Source organism: Zingiber officinale, chromosome 4A (genome assembly GCF_018446385.1).
Source record: "Zingiber officinale cultivar Zhangliang chromosome 4A, Zo_v1.1, whole genome shotgun sequence".
Taxonomy (NCBI): Eukaryota; Viridiplantae; Streptophyta; class Magnoliopsida; order Zingiberales; family Zingiberaceae; genus Zingiber; species Zingiber officinale.
Window position 1 is genome coordinate 141,853,848 of NC_055992.1, and position 21,067 is coordinate 141,874,914.

At 35.0% G+C, this 21,067-nt stretch overlaps 1 protein-coding gene across 1 annotated transcript; it reads left to right on the forward strand.

Annotated features, from left to right (window-relative positions):
* The first annotated feature begins 341 nt into the window (after positions 1 to 341).
* LOC121971524 (12-oxophytodienoate reductase 7-like) lies at positions 342 to 20,488 on the forward strand. Its single transcript, XM_042522838.1, has 5 exons — positions 342 to 504; positions 612 to 752; positions 15,123 to 15,253; positions 18,918 to 19,103; positions 19,663 to 20,488. Exons 1-5 carry the CDS (start codon positions 431 to 433, stop codon positions 20,307 to 20,309), a joined length of 1,179 nt encoding a protein of 392 aa, XP_042378772.1. The 5' UTR covers positions 342 to 430; the 3' UTR covers positions 20,310 to 20,488.
* The last annotated feature ends 579 nt before the right edge of the window (positions 20,489 to 21,067 follow it).

The window sequence follows — 21,067 nt, forward strand, 5'->3', positions numbered from 1 at the left end:
TTAGTGAATGATAAAATTATTTATTTAATTAATTTTATATATATTAAATGAATATAAATAAATTATTATCAAATTGAATATTAAACTCATCAACGTTCCAAGTCCGGTTATCATATTTAAATGAAAGATTTTATACTTAAAAAATGCATGATGAAGAAGGCCTCCGTTTCCGACTTTAGTAGCGTTAAGCCGTTAAGCATGAAATGAAAAACGAGGAACATGTGCCGCGACGCTTCAGGACAACCAAGTGGGCCCGGTGGAAACGAGGCGACGCGCAATTATTCGAGGGAAGAAATCCACTGGAAGCTTCCCACGTGCTCGTTTTACCTCTGTCGGCGATCAATATTTGTGCTCCCGCGGCTTCACTTTCTTCATCCCCCCAACTTCTTCCTTGCGGTGCTCGGGTCAGCGTTGGAGATCTCCGCCGGCGATGGAGGGAGCTCCGGATCAGCGACCGTCGCTCTTTTCCCCTTTCCAGATGGGCCGATTCCGTCTCTCTCACAGGTCTGCTGCCTCGTCCCGATCTCTCTATCTCGACTTTTTTTTACTGTCTTCGAGTTTCAGATTTGACGGAACTTTGATCTTTGAGTCTTGTGTTTGAGCGATCGCAGAGTTGTGTTGGCGCCGATGACACGGTGCCGAGCGGTGGATGGGATTCCAGGGCCCGCCCACGTCGAGTACTACACGCAAAGGGCCACCGATGGCGGCTTCCTCATCACCGAAGGAACTGTGATTTCGCCCACTGGTGCAGGGTAATTTCTCCACTGTAACCTCAATTGCAATTGTCTTTTTTTTTTTTTTTACTTTTGTGCAATCTATGCGATTTGGCGCTCATCGATCACATTGGTTTTGCCGAAGCTTTCCCAGATATAAATTTAAAACTCGGTGAAACTTGGAATGTTGTTTATGCTCGCTCGAGTTAATTATTTGAGCAAGCCGTGCCTGCTCAACCACGGTAGTCCGCTTTCTTTTATTAAGCATTATTCTAGGGTTTGGTGCGTTATTCTGTAGCATAGGTGGTCCATCTAAATTAGATAGAAACTGATATTATAACTATCACCACAGTTTCCGATGGGGGCTTGATGCGTTGGAGCCTGAAAAGGAAGGAAAAGAAATACAGAATTTTGTAAAATATGCTGTCCCAAAAATAAGATTTTTAAGGATTTTTTTTTAATAATTTGAATTTCGTATATAATACACTCGATGCAACATCAAATCAAAGCCTCGCATCACATAAAAAATTGGAATTAAATGGATGAAGGTAGAAGATAATAATCCCACGTAGAAATTAAAAAAAAAAAAAAACCTCACACGTCACAAAGATTATTCAAAGAATATTTTTGTTAAATGAAAATTGAAAAAATCATTGAAATGGCTACTCTTTTGTAAACTTCACTTAACAATCTAAGAATAAAAAACAAACTAAGAACACACCTATCCAAATACTATTGTACTCTCTAAATTAACAATGTACCCAAATCATGAAAACATTAAATTAATTTGATTATCAAGTTTATGAAATGATGACATTGTGATAAAAGAGAACCAAGAGCCATATGAACGGGACAACTAAAAAATTCAACAAATTTTATATATTTATATAATTTTTTTCTTATAAGTACAATGAAAACTATATGGATAAAACATCCGATGAACAATATAAAAATACAACAAAATAAAAATCAAATCATGAATTGGCATGTCGAGATCTCCAAGCAACTCTATATTAATTGAAACTATTGATATCGAAAGGGTGTTTGTGCCCATGGTTAGAGAACCAAGAGTTATATGAACATGGCAATCAAGAAATTCAACAAATTTTATATATTATTATAAATAATTTGTTTACAAGTGCGATGAAAACTATATAGATAAAACATCCAATAAACAAAACAAACATGCAACGAAACAAAAATCAAACTAAGAATCAACAGATTAACATCTTTGAGGCACTCTATGTACTAACTGAAATTAACTATGATATTAAAAGAGTATCTTTGCAAAACTAGAGCCCAAGGAAAACAAAAAGTAAGCATGAACTTAATCTTATTTAAGAAGTCAAGGAACTAAAGTAGGTCGCAGTTTTATATTGCAATAAGTTCTTTAGCTTAGAGATATATAAATATACCTATAATCATCTATATTTATTTGATTGTTTATCCATATTTAGAGTGACTACTATCATTTCTAAATTATTATCATATTTTATCATCAATTAAGATAATTTTCAATTATCATTATTTAATTAATGTGTATAAATGACAATGATGATATAAATATCAGCATGTATGAATGTCACCAATGATATAAGTAGTATCAGCATATATAAATGACATCAATGCCAAAAGTATGGTAAATCAACTATCAGTAAATCCACTAAAAAGTAAATCACTAAAGCTAATGTCCTCATAGTGTAATAATGTCAGATACTATAGGGGCTAAAAGCACACCACTGGTGTATGACAATGTAGTGGTATTGTGCAACACCCCACGAAGCAACACTGGGGCAAATGAAACCCTATCTAGCAATTCCTAAAGTTGGACTTTTAGCTCCTCTAGCTCTCTTGGTGCCATCAGATAGGCTTTTGATATTGGTAACTCGACGGAAAATTCTACTTATTATCGAGGTGGCAAGCTAGTAAGTTCTTCCGGAAACACATTAGGACATTTGTGAAATATGTGGACATCAAAAAATTGTAGTGGACTATCCACATTAAAATTCACCAAAGACGAGACATCCATCACATCTTTGAGCCAACAACTGTCAAGCCAAGAGAATTGAGATAATAGTATCTCAGTCACTAATCCTAATAAACTCCGATGGTGGCTGGTCTAAAAATCACCATATTGGCTTGACAATCAACGAAGGTATTGCTTTAAAGCCAATTTACATAAATTTAGACATTTCCTACATATTAACTGCAAGGACATAATACTGAAGTCCAAAGGATAACTGTTAACTTCCTAGTCTAAAATTAGCATAATACTCCAGCTGATGATGTCAATATTATTAATCCTTGAGTTCATGGAGTTAGAAAACTCCCAATCTTGTATATGAACTCTAGAGATATAAAGGAATGTGGGCTACTTCTATTTATCAATATAGCAAGAATACTATGAACTAAAATAGTACCTCGGACAACTGAGCCTTCGGCTTGTTGTGTCTCCTCGCGAGTCATGGCATACACATGTCCCGCCTCATGATCTTATTTTTGACTCCTCTGGGTAAAAGGCAAGGCAACTAACTCTAGTCTTGTGAATGTTGATATGGCTACGTTGAGGACTAATAGGTCAATGGCAATAGATAATACTATTATGGTGGAGGTGGTGGATGCTGCTATAGTGGAGCTAGTAAATACTAAGGTAATGGTAGCAAAGATTACTAAGTTGGAGATGGTAAATAGTGTTGAAGTGGAGGTATGAAAGGATACACCTAATCTAAGATCATAAATGAAGTTTGGGTTGTTGGGCAATCGCATAAGTAGGGGATTCTGTTGTTGAAATGGCTGAGATCTCTATGAACCTCTTTACCGCTAAACTATGGAGGTTGTGTTGTAGGTCAACCTTGTTGAGACTGCCCTCAAAGTGTTTTTTCTATTTATATGTCTTGGCAGTTTGTAGTAGAAACATATACTTTGATCTAGCAAACACTCCAAATCTTTGTGTTTTTATGCACCACGTCTAAAACACTTCACGAAGGGCGATGTAGTTGGTGATGAAGCTATAGCGTCACATATCTGGGTTTAGGGTATGTTGCGGTGAGTAGATCCTTGTGATATCTTAGCCACCTTTTTTGGTCGTGAGGATTCTTTAGTTGTATTCCTTGGAGCCATGGTGACTATTAGATTGATGGTGACCTCAACTCTGTTGTATAGACTGTGAGGTTTGTCGGCTAGCTTCTCTCTTGGGAGACTTGCTACAAAGTCCTCTCGATAAAATATAGCTCTATTTAGACCGGTTCGCTCCATTTGCATGTGTGGGAGAAAAAAGGAGAACGAGAGAATAAAGAAGGATTCCTCAAAATATTCCCTGATTTGCTTTAAATTGAGTGAACCAATTTAATTCATTTAATATGTGATTCGGCCATAAATTGGCTAACTCGAATTTAAATAGGCCCCGGTTTGAACCCACGTAAGGCTAATCTTCGTACCTACCCAATGAGTTCAATTTGAACTCAAATTGTGGCAAGCCCATGCAGCAAAAGAGAATCTGGAGCCCATCAAATACAAGAGATACACGCATGACAGATTTAGAAAGAAGGGTGCATATCAAGAGAACTGATTCGTCTATAGTAATTAATTTTATTTGAGTCGAGTATCTTTTCTTTTCAGTAGAGTCTAGTATCTTTTATTTTTAGTAAGAATAAATCTTTCTTATTCAGTTTTGTTTTCTTCCTTCGTTGAGATGGAACATCGGTAGTTGTATTTAAATGATTGGAATAATGTAATAAAGATTATATTGAGTTTATAAAAAGAATCAATCCCTAAATAGAGAGGTTCTCTAATCCTAATGAGCCTCAAATTCTCCCTACCACCATAGGCCGTCAAAGTCATAAAACGAAGAAAACAAAGATTGTTTCCGCTGATCAGCCGGTAACCCATTCCTTTACGCGATCTGTATCCAAGGATCATAACAAATTAGTATTAGAACTCGTCATAATAAGTGACTCAGAAGCACTTCAACACGCTTTGATGATTTTTTTCAAAATTACCAGGAGGGGCAAAGCTGCCAATGAAAAATGGCAGCAACTCATCCAAGCTCAATTAGAGGACTTGTCCAAAGGCTTCTCTAAACTACACTTTCACAACAACCATCCAGATGAAGAGAGGTGAAGAGAGCAGTAATCATCCTAACCCACAAGGGCATTGCTATAAAGGGTACCGTGGCCATGAGGAGGAATCCTCATAGATACCATGGTATTCGAAATTGAGTTTTCCACATTATGAAGGTCAGTCTGATCCTTTAGGATGGCTTAATTGATGTGACCATTTTTTTCGCCATTAACACACTTTGGAGGAAGAAAAGGTTGGTCTAGCCTCATTCCATCTTGAGGAAGATAGTCAATTATGGTTCATCAAATTAGAACTTGGTCGACCTCGAGGAATTTAAGGATCTATGTAATTTGAGGTTTGGATCACCTCTTTGCAACAACAAATTGAGCGAGATTGCCAAACTTCAACAATTAGGATCCGTTGAAGACTTCAGCAAAAGTTTGAACAATTGGCGGCACAAGCGAGTTCCTTAACATAGTTCAAATATTCATTAGTGGTCTCTAAGATCACATCGCTAAGGAAGTCGAGCTTCATTGCCCAAAAGATCTCACATCAGTTATGAGTTTTGCCCGTCTTTATGAACATCGCTCTAAACAATCTGAATCTACAGTCACACTGTGGCGCGCCCCCATCCAGCCACCGAAACTACCATTTATCAAACAATTAAATGAGATGAAAATGGAAGAATGAGGTGTCAATGGCCTTTGTTTTAATTGCAATGAACTTTACACTCCTGATCACCATTGTTTGGTCTTCTATGGCTTAAGGGATTAGATGATGAACAAGACCACGTTGAGGATGTTGAAATTTTTCTCAATGCGATCACATGCAAGCACTCTCCTCACCCGCCAAGTCTTCATGGGAAGACGCAGTAGCTATCATGAAACGTTACCCATAATCCGTGTTTGCGAACAAACCCCTTTTTCAGGGAGAGTAATGTTATGGACCGTGGGCAAGGCAAAAGAGAATCCGGAGCCCGTCAAATATAAGAGATACATGCACGACAAATTTAGAAAGAAGGGTGTATTTTAATAGAATTGATTTTATTTGAGTCGAGTATCTTTTATTATAAGTAACATTGAGTCTAGTATCTTTTATTTTTAATAAGAATAAACTTTTCTTAATTCTTGTTTTCTTCCTTCGTCGGAAAGGACGTCTGTAGTTGTATTTAAATGACTAGAATAATGGAATAAATATTATGATTGAGTTTACAAGAAGAAATCAATTCCTAGATCGAGAGGTCTAATCCCAACGAGTCTCAAATTCTCCTTATCTTCATAGGTTGTCAAAGTCGTAAAACTAAGAAGACAGATTGATTTCGCCGATAATCCGTTCCATTACACAATCCATATCTAAGGATCATACCACTAATTTCAACTCAATATCCAAATTCAGTGTTGTATCATTTTCTTTTGTCAATTTAAAATTTTTAAAAAAGTCCTTTGATATTTTATCAGTTCCTTTTTTCAGTATTTGATGTTTTTTTATCAAAAATCAACATTTAACAAGATCTTATCAAAATTTTTAAAAAACTGAAAAACTATTTTTTCCTTTTTTGCATCATTCTCCTGTTGAGGAGAACTTGTCTCTAGGTGAGCGGTGAACAACTTCAATTAGGTGATTTTTTTCAATGTGTAAGGAGCATCTAAGACATTTCCTTCCATTATCTTGTTCTTTGTATGTCTTTTCTAGTAAGTAAAAAAAATTTGGTGCACTTTATCCCTTGTTTTGCATTTTGACTTTCTTTTTTTTCCTATTAATGAATAAGTAAATTCTTCAATTTATCATGGGTGACGATGAAATATATTTTTCCACCCATTCTTGTTTCCTTTCTTGTAATTGTGTAATGGCTTATACTTTTATCATGTATGATAGTATAAAACTTCCCCAAAATTCATTAAGGTTAGTGTATTCATGCACATTTAATGGAGGTCATGTCATGTTGACTAAAATAATCTTCAATATAGATGAAGAAAATTGAGAATATTGAAGGGAAAAAAATTAGAAGAAGAGGAATTTTTTATTACACATTTTCAACTAGACATTACATCAATAAATAGAAGATAAAAAGTGTTGAAATAGGAAAAAAAAGAAAGGGAACATAAAAAATAGAAATTATTAAAATCAATTATTTCTTGATTTTCCAAGATTCTTTCTTGATTTTATGCAATCATTATCTCAAAGATTATTTCCTGATTTTAAAAGATTATTTTCTAATTTTATGTAATCAGATGTCCTAATTTTCCAACACTCCGTGCATAAATATCAATCGTGCCCAACTTGTTAATTGTTCAAAGTTGACTCTTGCAAGTCCTTTAGTCAAGATGTCAGTTATTTGTTGGTTAGAAGGTACAAATGGTAAGTAAATTGTTCCAGTTTCAATTTTCTCCTTTATAAAATGTCGATCAATCTCAATGTGTTTCATTCAATCACGTTGGACTAGATTATGAGCAATGTTTATTGCGGTCTTAGTATTATAGTATAACTTCAATTGAAGTTTTATGGGTTTCTTGAGCTTCAAGTATTCTGTATATCCATAGCACCTCGCAGACTCCCTGAGTCATCGCTCTAAACTTAGCTTTTGCACTACTTTTGGTTACAACACTTTGTTTCTTACTTCTCTAAGTTATTAGGCTTCCTTATACAAAGATGCAGTATCCTGAAGTAGATCTTCTGTCATTAACCGATCCTGTCCAATTTGCATCAGTAAACACATCAACATTCCTTTGATGAGTCTTTCTAAAAATGAGACATTTTCTGAGATTAGTCTTCAAATATCTCAGAATTCTATAAACAACTTCAAGGTGTTCTTCAAATGGTGCATGCATGAACTGACTCACAACATTGACTAAAAAAGCAATGTCTGACCGAGTATGAGATAGGTAAATTAGTTTCCCATCTAACCTTTGGTATCTACTGGTATGGAACACTTCCTTTTTCCCAGAATTTTATATTAGGATCCATGGAAGTCTCTGTGGGTCTACAACCACTCATTCCTGTTTCCTTCAGGAGATCAAGGATACACTTCCGTTGAGAGACAACAATACCTTCTCTAGAGCGAGCGACTTCCATACCAAGGAAATACCTTAATGTTCCCAAATCCTTGATCTCAAATTCAACTGCTAAGCTTTTCTCCTGTCTTTCCACTTCAATCACATCATGACCTGTGAGAATAATATCATCCACATACACTATCACTATCAGTACAACAGTCTTTCCTTCAGTGGAAAATTTTAAAAACAATGTATGATTTGTTTATCCTTGAGTGTATTCTTGCTTCTTTGATTGATTGAGTAAATTTCTCAAACCAAGCTCTTGGAAATTGCTTGAGACCGTACAAAGACTTTCTTAATTTACATGTTTGAGCCGAATGTCTTCTCAAAGCCTGGTGGACTATTCATGTACACCTCCTCGTCTAAATCACCATTGAGGAAGGCATTTTTTACGTCTAATTGCATCAAAGGCCAGTCTAGATTAGCAACAATAGAAAAAGTACTCTCACCGTATTTAGTTTTGCAACGGGAGCAAATGTCTCATAGTAATCAACACCATAGGTTTGAGTGAACCCTTTGGCCACCAATCTAGCCTTATATTGATCCAACGAACTATCTGAGTTATACTTCACAAAATCTACTTACATTCCACAGTTCTTTTTCCTGTTGGCAGTGTAACATTCTTCCAAGTATTATTCTTTTAAAGAGCTCTCATCTCCTCAGGAACAGTTTCCTTCCGCTTTCGAACTTGTAGGGCTTCTTGTACATTTTTAGGAATGTCTACGCAGAATAATTGAGAACAAAAAGTGACAAGGGATGAAGATAAATTGGAATATGGCACAACTTAGATATAGGATGTTTGTACAAGATATGTTACCTCTTCGAAGAGCTATTGGTATATCAGACTCATATTGACTATCAGACTTTGGAAGAGAATTATCAGTACGAGGATGAAGATTCTTCCTTGGCTTGGAATCACAGCTATGCTGTAGAGATGATTCATCTTTCCCTTTCTGATGATTCTTTCTCAAGTAGACAATTCCCTTCCAAGTTTGTACCCCTTTGTTGAATTTATGACCTATCATATCATGTTGTGGCATTGTACTAGGTTTTTGCACAATTTTATTTTTCAGATTTTTTATTGTCAAATTTAGACCTGGATTTAGTAGAAACATCACTCATTATGAGAGGAGTTTCAAAGAATGATTCTTCGCCATTTGTTATTTGTGCAAAGATAGTAAGCTCAAATTTAAACATATCATTTGACAAAAATATATCATTAAAGCTAGTAAATGAATCTTCCCTTGAACTCTCCCCCCCTAAAGATGATGTCTTTAAAAAAAGGTTGTGTTTAAAAAAATGTGACATCCATTGTCACAAACAAAAAATTTGATATCGGATCATTATGCTTGTAACCTTTTTGTATAGGGGAGTAATCCCACGAAAACGCATTTTCTTGCCCTTGGTTCAAGTTTTCCGATTATCCTATGTTCGTGAACAAAAGTTGTGCAACCAAATATTTTTAATGGTAAATTATCTGAAAGACGAACAGTATGAAAACATGTTGTAAATGTATTGAATGAAGTCTTAAATTGTAGAACTTTAGATGACATCCTATTAATTAAATATGCAACAGTTAAAATAGCTTCACCCCACATATTTTAGTCTTTGGTTGAAAAAAGTATTTCCTGGGCTACCTGTAGGAGGTGTTTATTTTTTTTTTCAGCAATACCACTTTGTTGAAGTGTATCTATACATGAACTGTGTTGAACTATTTCCTTTTCAAGGAAAAAATTTCCTAAGATCATGTTAAAATATTCCTTCTCATTGTCACTTCTAAAAATATGTATGTTAGTTTGAAATTGAGTCTGCACCATATTGAAAAATTTTTAAAGACTTGTTCAACTCCTGATTTTTTTCTTTAATAAATACACTCAGCAAAGTCGAGTATGAATATCAAGTAAATGTGGTAAACCATTTCTTATTAGAGGGGGTATTTATCTTATTAAGACCCCAAACATCACTATGAATTATGGTAAACGATTTTAATGGCTTGTATGGCTATGAAAGGAAGAATGTGCGGTAGTGTTTTGCAATTTCACATACTTCACAATGAAACAATGATGGATCTTTATTGTGAAATAATTTAGGAAATAAGTGCTTTAAATATCGAAAACTAAAATGTCCTAATTTAAAATACCACAATATTACTGTTCGAAATAGAAATAGATTTAAAGCAAGAACCTCTTGGTTGAAATTATTTTCTAAATTCATATCCATCTTCAAGGAAGTAGAGTCCTCCACTCTGTTTAGCACTGTCGATCATCCTCCCCTAGGTCAAATCCTGGAATACACAGTGAGACGAAAAGAAATTAGCTTGACAATTTTAATCATGAACCAATTTACTGACAGATAAAATGTTACAAGACAACTTTGGAACATGAAGGACATCATTTAGAGTGAGCATAGGTGATAATACAACCGAGCATTTTCCGGCAATGGATGAAAGAGAGTCATTTGCAATCTTAATTTTTTGGTTACTTGCACAAGGTCTATATGCAGAGAGAAGGTTTGACATTCCTGTCATATGATCAGTTGCACATGAGTTAATGATCCAGGCATGATTAGAATTAACACTAAGGAAGGTTGTCATGCAATTACCTTTTTGAGCTATTGAACAAGAATGGTTTTTCTATGACTCAAGGAGTTTGTACAGTTCGTCTATTTGTTCCTTGGTGAAAGGAAGTACGCTAGGAATAAATTACCCTCTTGATCTGAGATAATAGTCTGAAGTGCACAACCTTCACCATCAATTATTTTCTTTCAATTTTTGTGTTTCGCATGAATTTTCCAACATGTTTCCTGCTTGTGCCACGAGCGTTTACAATGGTCGCACCATGATTTTCCAAAACTTTTGTCATCTTTCTTCGCTTCCCCTTGAAAACCTTTAGTAACAAGGCAAAGTTTTCCAAACTTGAATTAGTAGAGACTAAGGTAGATTTGTTAAGCATAACCATTTGTCAAGCTTCTTCTCTTCGGACTTCAGAAAATACGTTACGGATTGTTGGTAGAGGTGTCTTTCCCAAGATTCGCCCCTTCATCTAGATCTTTTTTTAGTCCCGCCAAGAAAATAAACACCCGATTATTCTCTTGTCGTTTCATAAAACGAACACTATCATCAACACAATTCCAAATATTATCATAGCATAGATCTAGTTCTTGCCACAATGTCATCAATTCATTGAAGTAGGAAGTCACTTCACGTTCCCCTTGCTTCACTTGCCATAGCTTTGATTTTAGGCTAAAAATTTATGAAGAGTTCTCCAAATCTGAATAAGTGTCTCTAACTACCTCCCACACCTCTTTGACTGTAGGTAGAAACATAAATGGCTTTTCGATAAGGGGCTCCATGGAATTGACTAACCATGCGATCAGGAGTGAATTTTCATATTTCCAGCCTTAAATCTGGATCTCCATCAGCTAGTTTTATCACTTCTCCTATAACATATCCAAGTTTACCTTTCCCTTCTAAAATCAGGCGCATAGTCTGTGACCATTCTGTGTAGTTCTTCCCGTTAAGACACTGAATATTAACTTCGAGTGAATTAGAGAATACTTCCGTCGAACGATTGAAAGATATCAGTGGGTTTAAATTTGAGTTGATAGTCATTTCTTCTCCAGACACCATCGAATCTCTACTCGTTGTGTTGGTTAAGGCAGTCTTCCATGGATGTTGATTTGCCATGGAAAAAACCCCTAGATCAAATCTAGGGCTCAGATACCATGGACAAAACCAGGAAGATTGAAGGGGAAAAAAATTAAAAGAAGAGGAATTCTTTATTACACATTTTCAACTAGACATTGCATCAATAAATAGAAAATACAAAGTGCTGAAATAGCAACAAATAAAAGAAAGGAAACATAAGAAATGGAAATTACTAAAATTAATTATTTCTTGATTTTCAAAGATTATTTCATGATTTTAAGGATCACCTAATTTTTCAACAGTAGAGCTAACCAATCTAAAAATATGTTAGCTAATCAATCTAGTAATATATTAGCTAACCAATCTTGAAATGTATAAGGATTCAACCATCTATCAAACCTAAGTGCATTACTCTTAATATAGCTATGACCAAGTATACATGTTATTCATAGAATTATGTGTATGGAAAATAATATTAGTTAAAATCATTTATATGGTCCAATCTACCTTACCTGAAATATGTCAGCTAATCAATCTAGTAATATATTAGTTGAACAATCTAGTAATATATTAGCTCATCAATCTAGAAATATATTAGGATTTGACCCTCTTTCAAACCTAGAGGGTGTTGGTCTTAATATGACTATGATTGAGGATACATGTTATTTATAAGATTATGTATAAATAATAATATTTGTGAAAATCATTTATATAGTCCAATCTAACTTTGACGAATCTAAACTCATCTTCTAATTAAGTTGGGTGTATACCTCTCATCTCTCACTTATGTCATGGACGTTAGGCTATTTCTTCTCAACATGTTGATGCAACAATAATCAATCCTTTATCCCATTAAGTGGAGTCGATTATATGGATCCTCTTATGTCATTGGCTTCATTCCCCTGCTATATCTTCACTTATATTTAAATGAATTTTATCTTATTTTATTGTTGTTAACCAATTCTTTTTTGATTTTCCTCCTCGATTAATGTTCATATTTGTCATATTCTCACATTGTCTAACTAGGGTATTTATTGATATTCTAAGCATATATCCATATAATCTTAAATGTGTTTTTCAAAGTTTTCCTTCAATAGGTGCACTTTCTCTCTAATGTTTTCATTTCTTCTCTCATGTATTCTTATGTGTTCACACATACACCTTAACATTTTCTTCTCTACGACTCTTAAGGGTATGAACAAGTCGAGCCAAGTCAAGCTTGGTTGTATTCACGTGTGTTTATTTACTTGTCGAGCTTGTTCAAACTTGTTTATTAAAAATCTTATCAAGAATCTTATCAAGCTCGAGTCAAACTAAAGCTTGTTCATGAACATTTTCATTATTTTTTTTTTGTAATCCAAGTATCTAGCTTTTTGAACCGACTAATCCTGGAGGTGACCGGCATGAATATTAACCGACTAATCTGGTTCATGAATATTATTCATTTTTAATCAAGCTCAACTATCAACGTTATTCTTATAATTTACATTAAATTTTTATCTACTCATGAAATTTATACTATCTTTATTTGTAAGATATTATGAATACTAAATTTTGAAAGAACACACAAAATCTACGAAATATACTATTTTTGGATATAAAATTTTATATAAGTTAATAAATAAGTTTATTCATAAATTATTCACGAACATTATTCATGAACGTTAACAAATCGAGCTGTTCAAGCTTATTTTTTTATATATTTTTTTACAATTGAATGAGCATAAACAAGCTTTATCAAAACAAACACCAAGCTTGTTCATAAGCATCCGGTTCATTTACAGTCTTAGCGACTCTCATCCTTGGTTCGTTTGCTCAACATTCAGCTCTATATAATATAGCAAGTTTAACCGTTATTTTTATAAAACTTCTCCCTAACTTTAGAGGTATCATACGATCACAAAGAATACCAAACGTTCTCTTTCATTTTAGCCAACCTGCTGGTATCCTATATAAATGCTTTTATAAACTCCTCCATCCTTTAATAAAAATGATCCTAAATACTTAAAACTTTTAAGTATATAGAACTCATCGTCTCCTATCTTAACAATTATCTTACTACATTTACTATTACTAAATTTAAATTCTATATATTCTATCTTTATTTTACTAAACTTGAAACAATTAACCTCTAACATCTCCCATAAGATTCGAGTTTAGTATTTACTTTTTTACATATTTCATTAACTAAAAGAATGGCATCTGTATACAAAATGCACTATATTAATGTGTTAATATGTCTAGTGGGCTCATTAATATCTAGTGTAAAAAGATAACTTTAGAGTTATTATTTATGTAAACCCTATTTTATTGGACCCACTTTGATTAATTCGTCTCTTCACTTTTATCATCATGCATATCTTTAATTATTTTAATATATGTTAAGCTAATACCTTTTTTTTCTAGAATTTTTTGTATAATTTCTAGAAACATGTAACTTTTAATGTCTCCCATAAGATTTGAGTTTAGCATTGACTTTTTTACATATGTTTCATCAACTAAAATAATGTTATCTGCAAACAAAATGCACTATGATAGCTTGTCAGTGTTTAGTAAGTTCATTAATAACTAGTGTAAAAAGATATAGATTTAGAGTTATTATTTATGTAACTCTATTTGTATAGGATACACTTAGATTAATTCGTCTCTTCACTCTTATCATTATATTCTCATACATATTCTTAATTATTTCAATATATATTATGCTAATACTTTAAAAAAAAAATCACATAATTTCTTTTGGATTTCTGTCATAAGTTTTTTCTACGTCAATAAATATTATGTGTAAGTGTTCTTTCGATACTTTTTAATTTGTTGTAGAAGATATAATAACTTCTATTATCGACATTTTCAAGCATGAATACAAATTAATTTTTGATCACTTGGTCTCCTTAATCTTTTCTCTATCATTCTTTTTCAAAGTTTCATAGTATGAATTATTTGTTTAATACTACTTGCCCTCTACTAATCAATCATTGTGTTCCTTTTTAATATGAGGTTGAATAACTTTATAAGCCTCTAAGTATATTAACAACGATGGTTCTAGAATAAAATAATTTGATAAATTAAGTGTAATGATGAAAATATAATGGCTAACGATGAAAAAAGCGATTGTGCAAAAAAAGATGCATATGAATTTTTTATGACCATTAAACTAAATACAGAGTTATATATAATTAAATGATGATATATAAAACTCCTAGCAGATAATATATGATGATATGTAAAACTCAGAGGAAGTAATTAAATGCAAGAAATTTAAATTTATCAACTAAATTAACACGTTGTCTAACAAGATGTGGAGGACTAATTCATCCATGAGACAGTCGAATCACAGGAAATAGGTCTAGACAAGATGAGTTCATAGAATATCTAGCATATTCTTCTTTCATCATTCTATATTGATTGAGTAGTTTCAAAATGATAAAATCATTTAAACATTGGAAGAGTTAAATTTACTTAAAAGTAGTGATTTCTGTCAATTTCATAGCATCACGTCTGTAGCCTCAGTTATTTTCCTTTTTCAAGTGATCTGGCCTCAACATGATTGGATCATGCTAGCCTAAGCGGGCCAAGTTCATTATTAAGTTGTACCTTAATTAGCATCAGATATTAACCAATTGGTATCCTGTACTTATGTTATTGTTGAAGGTTTCCTAAGTGCCCTGGAATATATACTCGAGAGCAGATAGATGGTTGGAAGACGGTTGTTGATGCTGTTCATGCCAAGGGAAGCATCATCTTTTGCCAATTATGGCATGTTGGCAGAGCATCCAATCAAAGTATGCATGCATATTCTTTTCCATTTTTGTATATTTTCTCAAGTTTATAGAAATAAATATATAAATATTTTCCATGGTTATGGAGCCAAAAAAAATAATGTCAGGTCTATCATTCTTGATTAAAATTTCACTCTTAATTATAAACACTATTTAATCAGATGGCAGAATTATCCTCTGTAATTCTTCCAAAAGATTTGACCCGATTACAAGATCAACAGTGAAGCAAAATAATGAAAGAGAAGAATAGAGGTATACTTCATCCAAGTCCGCACTTGGCCCAATTCTCTAGCCGGCAAAGAATTGTGTAGACATAAGCCATGTTCCAGGTGTAGGTGGAGTTGAAGAATCCTATTAGTTCCTCTTATACCAATGGAACCAACATGTGAGCCTTGACACTGAGAAGAGTCAAGTGAGTGATTGGAAGAATCTAATGGTGCTTTTAAGTGTTAATAGTGTTATTAAGCGATAAAGGGTTTGATCCCAAACTTATTGGCAACAACATTTCTTAAAAATGTGAATATATCAGACAAAGAACCCAGTGAATATGCTCCAAGTTGTAGTATATCTCTTGTTAAAATTTCTCTGCGAAAGGAACCGAAAAAATTGAATGTGACCAGTAGGTGTCTTCCAAAGAAATTGAACATCTAGGACTCCACTATTCAAAGATGGAATGGAGAGATTTTGCTGAAAAACTCGGTAGAATTCCCATTTCAATCTTTTGATATAAAAACAATGATGTGGTGCTAAAGAGTATTTAAAAGCTCACCAAGAGCAAGTAGCCAAATTGATAATTGATATTGATAACCCATACCTTTGTTGAAAAACATGAAAAGTTATAGCATTCTATCACTAGGATATTCAGAAAAATTATAAAAACAGTATTAAAGATTGTTATAGACATAGTGCAATCAAGATCCTTCAGTAGGCCACAATATAGTTTTTAATACCATGCAAATGCTCCAAATGGAAGACCATATTTAAGTGTAGTGTTGTCAAAACCATTTTCCTAATGGGAGATATACCAGTGAGACATTAGATTGCTCAATGATTTCCCACCATCACTTTGCTTAGCATGCAAATCATAGAATAAAAAAACTTAGACCGCCATTTGCCTGAGGTAAGGTCAAATCTGCCCCTGTTTTCAATACAATATAGCTTGAGCATCAGTTGAGGCCAGTACTTTGGTTAAAGGAAGCTAAAATGGAGGACAAAGTGAAGTGCTCTTGTTTTGACTAACTCTCTAATCCACTTTGTATTTACTGGAAGTGTTTGTATGAGCTGGAAGGTGGCACTATTCCTTAGTTTGAATAGCTAGTGAAACTTCAGTTGAGGTGAGCCTTGTTAGGTGAAGAGGTGCGGATGACTCGTTGAGTAAAGAGGTGAAAAGTGACTCATTAAAGTAAAGAGAAGGAATGACCCCAAGGGATGACTCCTTGTAAGGTGAAAAGGTCTCCCGTTGAGGTGAGCAGGTCTCCTTGTAAGGTCTTCCAGAGGGCCTTGGGAGGTTTTCAATGAAAATTAGAGGTGCGAGTTTGTGGGCCTTATAATTCCTTTATTTTCTATCAAGATTATCTTCTCATGGATGTATTCCTTTAGTAAGAACCTGATTCAGATTTTTTTTTTCTTGAAATGCCAAGCTTATTTATTTCAAAAAAACCATTCATTTTATAAAAAAGTATGATTAGGCTAGGTTTGATGCTAGCAAGAAGATTCATAGGGCATCAATCAAGGTTGAGAGCATTAAAAAACGTAGTCACAACATTGAGTTCACTTTAGAAGGCACAGATGAATGAAATCCATGTTGTAATAAAATGTCGATGAAGTGATCCACAGTACAATAGAATGCAAAGGCATTGCCATGGTATGTGTTGACCCATGATTGATTATAGCTACTGGGTGGAAGGAACTCAAGGATTTATATTTTCACAAGAGACTTCATCAACTCCTTGATAATCAAACAGTGCCTTTTCTTGCATAAGATGCAACCCATGCTGAAAATATGAGAACCTGATTTGGAAGATTGATATCAGAGAGGTTGACAAGACCATAGTTCGTCTGTGTTCATCGTGTTTGTTCAACAATTCATTTAGAGATATTAATAGTGATAAAAATAAATCTCCTACCAGGAGGTAAAGAGGATGCAGATTTCCAAACTTAAGAATAAAGTGGTTCTTAGACAGATTAAGAGTGAATGATGTCAATTCTCTTGTTACATGAGTGCAACAGGGGATATGTGACTTACCCCGTCATGATTTAAGTTGAGATGAAAAATGTTACGTTTTGGAACTGGATAGAAAATGGATATGTACCACCCAACTGTGTGAAGAAGTTTGGAAGCATGGTGAGATCATTTTGGTAGAAAATTATCCTAATCTACTTAGTGATAGCTATGGAAAGATTCAATATTGACTTTGGTCATCAGAAACTTGATACCAAATGTACTAATCACATTACTTCTTTAAGAAGAGCATTCATTAATTATAAGTTGAATACAGAGAGGTTTGGCTTGGCAACGTTAAGGTATACCACATCGACCAGGGTTAGAGATGTATCTATCTATTTTTCGTATAATAACATAATGTGAATACTGTTAGGCATTTGTGATTTTCTAGTAATGAGAATATCCTTGTCACTAGAAGCACTCATATGAATGGGTATCAATGTTCTTATGTTAGAGCACTTGAAATTTGCCAGCGAGGTTTACTACTTATGATTTATCAAGGCATTGCATCATTTTATCCGAGGATTCAAGTGCCTATTTGGTGGATCCAAAGTTACTAAAAAGGAAGATGCCACATAATGTTCTTCATGCAACTGCATAATGATCTTCCTCACTGCTTGACAAAAGGAAGAAGATGCAATCTATATAAAAGCAGTATAAGTGTCAAAGTCTAAGACTAATGGTTCTAATAACTGAGATAACTAAAGATATTGACTAGGCAACCAGGTTTGGCAGGCCGACCTGGTGCATTCTATTGATGATTGTTTTTAATTCTTGATCAATCGGTCGGTGAAATGCTCCAATAAATGCCGACACGTTTAAGATGGTACAGACATGTACTTAGACGATCAATAAATGCTCCAGTTAGGCGATGTGAAACTATGATAAATATGCATATCAAACGAGGAAGAGGAAGACCAAAAAAGACTTGGTTAGCAACAATAAAACAAGATAAAATATATTTAAATATAGATGATGATATAATAGGAGATAGAGCTCAATGGCGTAAAAGGATTCATACAGCCGACCCCACCTAGTGGGAAAAGGCTTGGTTATTGTTGTTGTTGATCAATCGGTCGGTGACTTAATGAACGCTAACTTATTTGCTTAACTGGTTCAATTAGTCCCAAAGCTTTGGGTGTGTTTAACTTCACCTGTTATAGTCGAATGCATATCAACTCAGTAATATTGTTTTAAAGTTTTGTATATCTTCCACAAATCACCGAGAATAGAAATATTTGGCTACAGCTATTTTTTCTTTATCCTTGTTGAACTGTGAATTGTGAATTCGTTCTGCACTTTTGCTGCCACTTCTCTGTATTATGTTGCACCTTTTTTCTCTGTAATAACTCTCCAAGAACCATTAGCTTAACCTCTTCTGGTTAGCATTTATTTCATCAGTAATTGCTATGGTCGTGATGAAATGTGTCTTGTATCTGGCAGCATACCAACCCGGAGGTACTGCAGCTCCGATTTCCTCCACCGATAAGCCAATAAGCGGGAGGTGGAAAATACTAATGCCTGATGGCAAGTACGGCAACTATGCAACACCCAGGCGACTAGCCACGTCTGAGATCCCTCAGATCGTCCAGGACTACCAGCAAGCAGCTATTAATGCAATTGAAGCAGGTACTTCGATACTGATAGAATTGGTGCTCAGGGCTCCAAAAGGCATGTCAAATGGTATCCATATACCCTACAAGTGGTACTTAAAGATCTATGTGCTTGTAATGGTAGTGTTGATTTACAGTACAAATTATACCACTTGATATCGACTCGTATTATAAATAGTCTAAATTATAGCCCCCACTTTCTGCCACGGATAGTTCAGGTAAGGGTGTTGTCACATACAAGTTCGGAGTCGATTATCATGAGTTTGGAATGTCCCACTTCCTGTATTTGAGAAGTCCTCCATGATTTACTCTAGAAAGTGTAACTTTATGCCATAGAATAATATTAAATTATAATGTAGTAGATGGTATAACACTTACCATTTGTAATACATGTTGATATCACTAATAAATTATGGATTTGTTTGTAAAATGAGATGCTTAAAGATGTAGGAATCACATCATGAACAAATTTTATATTAAATTCTTTTTATAAATATTGCTGTTATTAATTATAGTGTTAATGTTTAATTATGTATAATGACTATCTGTCTTGGTTTCGCCTTGACTTTGTTCAGGTTTCGATGGCATCGAGCTCCACGGCGCCCACGGCTACCTGATCGATCAGTTCCTCAAAGACGGCATCAACGACCGCACCGACGCGTACGGGGGCTCGCTCGGGAATCGGTGCCGGTTCCTGGCGGAGGTGGCCCAGGCCGTGGTCTCCGCCATCGGCGCGTCCAGGGCGGCCGTCCGCATCTCCCCCGCCATCGACCACTTGGACGCCAACGACTCGGACCCGCTCCGCCTGGGCCTCGCCGTCGTCCACCGCCTGAACGCACTTCAACGCGACGCCGGCGAGCGGCTCGCCTACCTCCACGTGACCCAGCCTCGGTACGTGGCGTACGGGCAGACGGAGGGCGGACGGCACGGGAGTCAGGAGGAGGAGAGCCGGCTGATGCGGGCGGTGAGGGATGCCTACGACGGAACCTTCGTGTGCAGCGGCGGGTACACGCGGCAGCTGGGCGTGGAGGCGGTGGAGCAGGGCGATGCAGATTTGGTGTCGTATGGCAGGCTCTTCATTTCCAATCCCGATCTGGTGGAGCGCTTCAAGTCGGATGCGCCTCTCAACAGGTACGTGAGGGCCACCTTCTACACGCCCGATCCTGTGGTGGGTTACACCGACTACCCCTCTCTACGTCAAACCCAAAGGTCAAGGCTGTGAACTTAAAGTTCTCTTCTTCGTTGCTCTATCTATTTTAACTATCGCAGGGATGCTTGATTTGTGTTTTCTTTTTTGGATTATGTCCTCGCTAGCTTGATGTGACAACTGTTATGTTTTTTAAAAAGGTTGTTTAACTTGTAGAACGATTTAAAAAAAGAAACGTTATGTGTTAAGCATGAGATTTATGTTTTTTTTTTAAGGTTTTATCTTTTGGCCACGGCCTATGGACAATAAACCACAAATTTAACAATCGGCATGAAGTTGAGGCGAAGTTGAGATAGAGTTGGACTTTATTTCTTTACGATGAATTTGCCCAGTTATCTCATAATAGCAGCATTGTAAATCACAATAACTTCGAATCGAAGATGTTTCTGGGACTTTTCAGAATGAGCATGGAATGCTTGACTTTGAATTGAATGAAACATGGTGGATCTAATGTGCTTAGATCCACCAATGAGTATGTTATAAAACTTTTTAAGGTTGGAAATTTTTTTGTAGAACTCACTACTGGCTGAAAAAGATCTTGGACAAGGGATGATGGGCATCATAGTTTCGATTTGGGATCAAAATTGGAAAAAACTTTAAAATTTAATTTAATTTTTGATAGGATGGTCAAATTGATTAATGAAGAATAAATTTTATATATATATATATATATATATATATATATATATATATATATATATATATATATATATATATATATGTGAGTTTGATATGTTAAGCATCTTATACGGCACATCCCGTCCTATGTACAC

Coding starts and splice junctions, on each gene's coding strand:
- LOC121971524 (XM_042522838.1), top strand. CDS start 431: ATGGAGGGAGCTCCGGATCAGCGACCGTCGCTCTTTTCCCCTTTCCAG. Junction 505..611: donor CGATTCCGTCTCTCTCACAG/GTCTGCTGCCTC, acceptor GAGCGATCGCAG/AGTTGTGTTGGCGCCGATGA. Junction 15,254..18,917: donor TGGCAGAGCATCCAATCAAA/GTATGCATGCAT, acceptor TGTATCTGGCAG/CATACCAACCCGGAGGTACT.